The 7,763-nt window shown below is 45.9% G+C and overlaps 1 protein-coding gene across 4 annotated transcripts; it reads right to left on the bottom strand.

Annotated features, from left to right (window-relative positions):
* Positions 1-213: 213 nt before the first annotated feature.
* Positions 214-6,894, bottom strand: LOC100502147 (putative ubiquitin-conjugating enzyme E2 38). 4 transcript variants are annotated; one of them, XM_035961647.1, is made up of 7 exons: positions 6,496-6,894; positions 6,249-6,348; positions 5,225-5,596; positions 5,077-5,140; positions 1,537-1,676; positions 1,116-1,427; positions 214-1,029 (listed from the first exon to the last, which is right to left on the bottom strand). In XM_035961647.1, the coding sequence occupies exons 1-7, from the start codon at positions 6,504-6,506 to the stop codon at positions 712-714; spliced, it is 1,317 nt and encodes a 438-aa protein (XP_035817540.1). In that variant the 5' UTR covers positions 6,507-6,894; the 3' UTR covers positions 214-711. The 4 variants fall into 4 exon arrangements, with proteins under 4 accessions (XP_035817540.1, XP_023156584.1, XP_008655382.1 ...); XM_023300816.2 differs by having other exon boundaries at positions 6,249-6,351; positions 6,496-6,650; XM_008657160.4 differs by lacking the exons at positions 214-1,029; positions 1,116-1,427; positions 1,537-1,676 and adding an exon at positions 1,786-4,961.
* Between the last annotated feature and the right edge of the window lie 869 nt (positions 6,895-7,763).

Below are 7,763 nucleotides of genomic sequence, written 5' to 3'. Positions count from 1 at the left end.
AGAAAATTGTCGAGTTGGTGAAGATCTTTTATCCCAAGTGAATGATGCAGAATGTAAGTTTGTACTTGTTTGATTGCAATTGCAATGTCCATAGACTTCGGCTGAAATAGAGAGACAGACAGACATAGATCAGTGTGGCGCATGGAGCTCTAGGCAAGCATATCACTGAACATGTAATGTTTATGCAAAATGGTGTAACTCTGCTTACGGTGATACTAGATAAATGACCTCTTTATTACTGTTCGACAACAAGCACAAATAATGTCAGCAAAAGATGAAGGGTTTCACACAAAAAAAACGATATGCCATTTCCTACTATTTACTTCCAGAGACTCGTCATCTCTACCTCTACTTCCTCTTAGGTAGTGTTTGGTTGAGGAGCCAAGTAGAACGGAGCCGTTCCATCCCTGATTTTAGGAACGGAGCCGCTCTATTCTGTATTTGGTAATCTGGAACGGAGCCGCTCTGTTCTGTGTTTGGTTGCAGAGTGAACGGAATGGAGCGTGACTGTGAGAGCGGGATGAGAACGGAGCGGCTCCGTTCGGTTGATTTTTTGGAGCGAAATGGTTCCGGATCTGAGGAGAATATTCTCTAATTGGAGATATTTCGTTCTACTTACTTTGTAACCAAACAACAACAAAACTGGAACAGAACGGCTTCGTTCTACTTGACTCTTCAACCAAACACTATCTTAAGCTGTCCAAGCTTTTCTCAGGTGCCTGCAGGTTGGTCCTTCTTCAACTTCTCAATCATGAACTTCCTCGTGTCAGCACCCTTCACATTGAATTCCATCAGAAGATCTTCGTACAGCACCTTCAAGCTAGTATCAAATGAGCCTGCGTAGCGTCTGTTCAGAGGGATTGTCCTGATCACTCCTGGCTTTGCCTTTGGTGCACTGCGGGATGCTGACTCTTCCTCCTCCTCTGGCACTACTGAGCCAATATCATTACCCGCCATGTAGTGTTTGCATGCTGCGAGAATAGTGTGCCCATGCACCCGAAAGTGGCCAGCAACAAGGTCTGCAAAGTGCTGTGAGGAACAACACAAGCCAAAGGTGGATCGGTTCAACTACACACACTAGAAGGCAGCAGAAACGGGGACCAGAAACAAATTACCTCTGGGGGCCTCCGAAGCGAGTATAACATAGTCCTGCATGAGTACAGAAAGGTATCGTCATTATATTTCAAAGCCAACAGCTGTCCATTCGGAGTGGTGGCGAAGGACTCATATCCTGGCTCGTTGTAATATGGCTTCTCATTCAAAATGAGAGCTTGAATGGAGACAAGAACTTGCAGCATTGTTGATTGTGCTGGGTTCCACTTCTCACAACCTCTACCATCCCAGGTACCCAACAGGCTAAGACACACTCTTCCATTCTCATATAGATTTGGATTAATCCGAAGTCCTCCAGAGTGGTAATATACCAACTGTAACCCCCATCATATATAAGAGAAAACTTTCAAGCGAAGGATAAAAAAGCTTTAATAAATAAATAAAAAGGAACAGTAACATGCCAAAGCTTTTTGGTATATATACCGGAGGGCCAGAAGGATAAGCAGAGGGAATGTGAACATCAAAGAAGAAAAGCCCATCATGGTAGGGTGTTCCCTTGGGCCCAATAATGGCAGCCCTAAGAAGATCCATTCTATCTTCAGCAACCCGGACGTAAATATATGCTGCAAAGATGATCGCCGTTACAATTTATACACCTCTATAATATACAAAAAATGCATTGGAACAGTGTACGACCAATAATGTAAGATGTTCGAAGATGAGGAAACCACAAATGAAATGAGTGCATTACACTCAAGTTTAATTGCTTAACAAAAATAAGAGTATAGCACACAATGATGAATGATCATGAGGATAGATACAGGCCCTTCCAGATAAATATAGTTCAAAATAACTCAACAAGATTATTATAGCAAGCTTATCACTTCTTCCACCTAATTGAATTTTTGGTAACTTGAAAGGTAGCCTGGTCTTAGGAAGCAAGTGTGGCCACCAGCTGATCAGCTGTAGGTGTGGCCACACATGAAGAGAACATTTCCAATGTTGATTTTGCCTGTAATGTTTGTTGGTATAACTTTTTTTTTTAAGAAAAACCGCAGGAGAACTGCGCATCTTATATATTAGAGAGGAAAAAAAGACATTACAATAGAGAAGTTGCAGAGCAACTCTCCCAAATAAACCCTAAGGAGATTACAGATTGTTGCTGGAACTCGACCCGACCACGCCCAGGGCAGCAACTGAGCCCAAGCCCCCAAACTCCTTAGCTCCTGCCATTACCCAGCAAACGTACTCATCCGAGAAACACCGGAAAATCCTGGGTAATGAGGGTGACTCCCCATGGAAAACTGCTCTGTTTCTCTGAAGCCATAGACACCAAGCCACCAGGATGATCAGAGAGTTAAGCCCCTTTTTTCTGGTCTTGACAACCTTGTGGCTTGCCTTTCCCCACCAGTCTGCAAAATTCTCTTCATCAGCTGTTGGAGTGAGGTGCCCCAAGCCAATAGCAGCAAGAATTGTGTGCCAAAATTGCCGTGCAAAAATGCACGCAGTAAGGAGGTGCTGAATTGTCTCTTGGGCCTGATCACACATAGGGCAAACATCTGGGTGTGGCATTCCCCTCAACTGTAATATGTCGGCTGTCCAACATTTGTTCCTTATTGCCAACCAAAGGAAGAATTTGCATTTAGGAGGAGCCCAGGTCTTCCATAATCTCTTCCAAGGCTCAAAAACAGTAGAACCAAAGAGAAGGACTTTGTAGCAGGATTTAGAAGAGAACAGCCCTGATGCCTCGTGCCTCCAAACATGGCGGTCTTCCTCCTGAGAAAGCTGCACTTCCCCTAAAGTATCCCATAAGAAAAGAAATTGTTGAATTCCAATCAAGGAAAGGGGGGTTTTGATATGAGCTATCCATTGCCTGTTCATAAGAGCCTGACTCACTGTCAATGAGGTGAGAGCTCGTTTAGACACCTTGGACGCCACTTCTGGAGCAAGGTCTCTGATGGAGCATCCATTAAGCCACTTATCTGTCCAGAATAAGGTATTAGAGCCATTTCCCACATAGGAAATCAGGGATGCTGCAAATAGATCTTTAACAGGTTGCTGAATGGGAATAGTCAATCCATGCCAAGGTCTGCTCTGATCTGTTTTTTGAAGCCACAACCATTTGGTTTGGAGAGCCCAACACATGTGTTGTAAATTAGGAATCCCAAGCCCACCATACTTCAAAGGTCTTGTGACTGAATCCCAGGCCACAAGGCAGCTGCCGCCATTAACCTCTTTTCTCCCTCTCCACACAAATCCTTTTCTGATTTTATCAATTTTGTTAATCACCCACTTAGGGACATTCATAGCAAGGAAAAGGTAAACTGGGATGGCTGAAAGTACAAAGCGCACAACCCAGTTCATCAAAATATTCCTGCTAAGCTTCTTATCTGATATAGGCAGCCCCAAGTAAGTGCAAGGGAAGGAAGAGGGGGTGCATTGCAGAATGTTACACCCTTCATGCAGTAATTCCACTTCACATCTTATTGGGATGGCACAACTCTTGTGCAAATTAGCTACAAGGCCAGAAGCTTCACCAAAACAGTCAAGAATGAGTTTGACACAGTTTAGATCTTCCTCCCTGGGCTTAACAAACAGCACTACATCATCTGCATAAAGAGATAATCTAGACTTCACAATGGCACTGTCCAGACTGGCCAATAATTCTTTTTCTTCTGCCACTTTGAAAAGGCTGCTGAGAACATCCATCACCAGGACAAAGAGCATTGGGGAGAGGGGGTCCCCTTGCCTCAAGCCTCTGCGATGCCTGATCTGTTCCCCTGGAAACCCATTTAATAAAATTAGAGTTGAAGAAGTGGCCAGAAGGTTGGAGACAAGATTCCTCCACTTAATACCGAAGCCAAGGTGGGTCAACACCTCAAGAAGGAAAGCCCAGGAAACAGAATCAAATGCCTTTGTTAAATCTAATTTCAGAAAAAGGCTGGCCACTTTTTTCCTGTGCAGGGATTTAATTGAGTGCTGAACCAACATATAATTGTCATGAATGGATCTGCCTCTAACAAAAGCACTCTGATTAGTCTCTACCATCTTGTTGAGAAGAGGAGCAAGCCTGTTAGCAAGGATCTTCGTGGAGAGTTTTGCAAAGCTGTGGATGAGGCTGATGGGCCTGTAATCACCAGCAGACATGGCTCCTGTCTTCTTAGGGATCAAAGTAATATATGCTGTGTTTAGAGGTCCCAAATTCTGAGAATTCCCAAGGTGAAGGGCAGCAAGGGCGGCCATCAAATCTGCCTTAAGTATAGGCCAACAAGTTTTATAGAATTTCCCTGTGTATCCATCTGGCCCAGGCGCTTTATCTGAAGGAAGACTGGCAATGGCATCCCAAACTTCTTCTTCTGAAAAGGGAAGCTCAAGAGCAGATAAATCAATTGGAGCTCTGTGACACTCTTCTAATCTCAAAGTTAACCTCCTCTGGGGGGCATACCCCAACAAATTAGAGTAGAAATTATGCAGCACCTCTTGTTTTTGCTCATGAGATGTGACCACTCTTTCCTCATCCAGTAAGCTGAAGATATGATTTCTCTTCTTGCGGAAGCAGGCCTGCAAATGGAAGAAAGAGGTGTTGGCATCTCCCTCTTTCAGGTACTGAACTCTAGATCTGAGTCTTGCAACCGTTCTTTCCAGGGAAGCAAGGACCAGGCACTGATGCTTGAGCTTTCTCAGCAGCCATAATTCATCTGGAGATAATACCCTGCTGTCTTGAGCCATTTCCAGTCTGTGTAAAATCTCCCTTGCTAAGCCCAGTTGGTATTTAAAGTTGCCCACTGTTTTGTGCCCCCAAGACTGCAGTGCTCTTGTTAGTCTCTTGAGCTTTAGAGAGATCCTCTCCAGATGCCCGCAATTATGAAGTGGCTGGTTCCAGGAATTTGCCACCACCTCATGAAAGCCTGGCATTTTGGTCCAGAAGCTCTCAAAATGAAATCGCCTTCTTGCCTAAAAGGGCCCATACTATTACTAAGCCATACAAGGGGAAAAAACTATGATACTTTGCTTATAGCTAACCTGGTAGATCATTCTCCAAAAGTTTCCAGTCATGTTGAACTCTCTTTGACCAGGCTCTGGTTGGCTGAAACAATATATACATGGAAGAATAGGTAAGCACCCAAACCAAGCAAAAAAAAATATAACACATACTAGCTCAGCTTCTCACCTCTTCATGAGAATTCTTAGCATAGTGATGGTCAGAGAATGTCTGAACAGTATCAAACTGTTTGAACTTGTCATATTTATTAGCATTCTCGTCTGCAGTAATTGATATAGGTGGCTGCTTGACTACTTCCTTGGGTGGAATTTTTTGCAGCCATGGTACATTAGCCTCCACGCCTGGAGGAAGATCCAAATCATCAAATTTATCAGCAAGGTGCAGGTTAAATTCAGCTTCATCAAAGTCATAATCATCTTCATCATAGGCATCACAATCATCCTCCACATAGTAATCTTCTTCTTGGTTTTGTTGTGGTTCAGGTTCTGAAATTTGCAGAGAACTACTTGAGCTGGAACCAGCTTGATCGCTTGAAGAACCCTGTAAAACAATAATAGGCTAGTCAGTAATTATACTGAGCAAAGGAAATTAGCGGTGAAAGAAGCACGCTATCCAGAAACCTATATTTAATTAGTTGTGTGGATTGATTGCCAACGAGTAATATAAAAATCTGAGTAGGACACATGCACAAAAACGCATCTTCGCCATAAAGGCCAGAACAACTGCCGCAATGCATATCACACTGGAACGTAAATTCTTTGCAGGACGAAACAAAATCGCAGCGAAGTCATCTCCTGACAGTGTTCAGTTACTAAATCACCGATACGCTAGATTAATTGAACAAACGAAATCATGTCAATTATGGCCGGCATTGCATCAATCAACCCAAGAAAGCCCACATACTGCATGAACAGACACACACACAGTTGTATGATATTCGCAACAGCTCATCCCTCGCCACCTGAATTGCCGCGTCCAAATCCCAAACCCTAGTGCCATGAGAAACCCTTCGCCACCGGAAAAAAAAAACAACCCAATCCCGGCTGCAACCAAACCCTAAACGACAAGCAAATCCGGCCGAGGGCGGAAACCCGCGAGAATTTCACAAGGGCGGCCCAAAAGGCGACGAATCAACCAGCTCCGTAAGGGAAGTGGAACTGGGGAACGGAAAGCGAGACGAGCGGAAGGTGACCTGGCATCGCTGTCGCTTCTGGTGCTGCGCGGGTCCCCACGACGACACGCCGTCCGCCGTGCGCCACGGCGAGGGGCTCCCCTGCTGCAAGGCGCGGTACCTGCTGGAGCCGACAGCCCGAGGCGATCAAATAAAAAAAAAACTCCAAAGAGGGGAAAGAACCCCCACCCCACACGCGCGCGCGCGCGTGAAAAAGAGACGCGCCGTCGGATCGCGGCGGCGGCGACCGGCGAGGTGGTCTACGTACTCGGTGTCCATGTCTTCGACGGTGGGCGGCGGGGAAGGTCAGCCGCCGCGCGATCGCCTTACTCGGGTCGGCGTTCGATTCGATCCGAAGAAAAGAATTGCGCGGTCGATTCGGTGACTATTTATGCAAGCTCGCGCCACGCCATAGTGAGTGAGTGAGAGCGCGTCACGCTTGGTTACGTGTTACAAACTAACCGATCAGAAGTGGGCTCCGCAGAAGATCTCGTCTCAAGTACCTGACCAACATGTAAGGGCTAGTTTAGTAGCTACTTGCTAATTAACCCATGGAAATTAACCTCGCCAGGTGATTTCCACGTCAGTTCGTTTCCCTGTGTGAAAAGACCTCTCTTGAGAGAATTTCCTATGGCCATTTGGGAGGCTGACATGTTGTTCGTGGAGAAAAAAACAAATAAACGCAGGTGCTCATTTACGCTGTTGTTGCCTCAGCGGCTCAGCGTGACGATGCTGCTGCTACACGACAAGAGAACCGGCTCAACAAAGAAACGTGTGATGTTGCTGCTGGTTGATGCTATGGAGGCCTCTAGCACGCGACATGACAGGGACGGTCACACGGGGAAGGCTATCCGATGTCCGTAGGTCGGGCGTTTTTACCCAGGTAATTTGGGCTTAGGGCTGTGCTGTATTCCCTTGATGTGCGCTCCCAAACGAAACAAAGAAATAACCCGTGTAAATTTCTCACGTGGACTGCTGCCGCGGGAAAATGCCCGGATCCCGGCGGGAAGGTTGGCTGCCAAACTGACCCTAACTGGGTGTGGCACGCTCTCACTTAGACTCTCTTCAACGGTGGACGCTAGCGCCCCCCTCCCCTGTCTCTGGCGGCTACAGGCCTCCCCTTCCCGCTACAACGGTGCCCTGTCACACCCAGTTTTGGAAGGCAAACCGAATGCGAACTATGTACGTGCCAGGATCAGAACTCACGTACACAGCGATTACATAAATGAACATCATCGCACAATGCTCGAATAATAACATAAAAGAGTATTAACTTATTACATCACAGAGTCATAGACATCCACATAGTCATTGTCTTAACAGGTAAATCAAAGTACTAGCGAAACGCAGTAAAGATAAGGCCTTCACAGGCAGCTGACTGGGGGTTGCCGCCAACCCACACCTAGAATTCGTCGTAGTCTTGGAACTCCTGGAAGTCTCCTTCCACGGCTTCACCTTCTCCTGAGCAGTGGTTACAATGCGGACAACCTGGTGTTTTGTGGTAAAGCAAGGATGAGTACACATCAACGTACTCAG

This window comes from Zea mays, chromosome 8 (genome assembly GCF_902167145.1).
Source record: "Zea mays cultivar B73 chromosome 8, Zm-B73-REFERENCE-NAM-5.0, whole genome shotgun sequence".
In the NCBI taxonomy this organism is placed as follows: domain Eukaryota; kingdom Viridiplantae; phylum Streptophyta; class Magnoliopsida; order Poales; family Poaceae; genus Zea; species Zea mays.
This window is presented reverse-complemented; position numbering and strand designations above follow the sequence as displayed.

What these genes read in the sequence shown, in the direction of transcription:
- LOC100502147 (XM_023300815.2), bottom strand. An exon ending in CTAAGAATTCTCATGAAGAG is followed by an intron (nt 5,141 to 5,224) that starts GTGAGAAGCTGA and finishes ATATTGTTTCAG; the next exon opens with CCAACCAGAGCCTGGTCAAA. An exon ending in TTTGGAGAATGATCTACCAG is followed by an intron (nt 4,962 to 5,076) that starts GTTAGCTATAAG and finishes CCAAAATGCCAG; the next exon opens with GCTTTCATGAGGTGGTGGCA.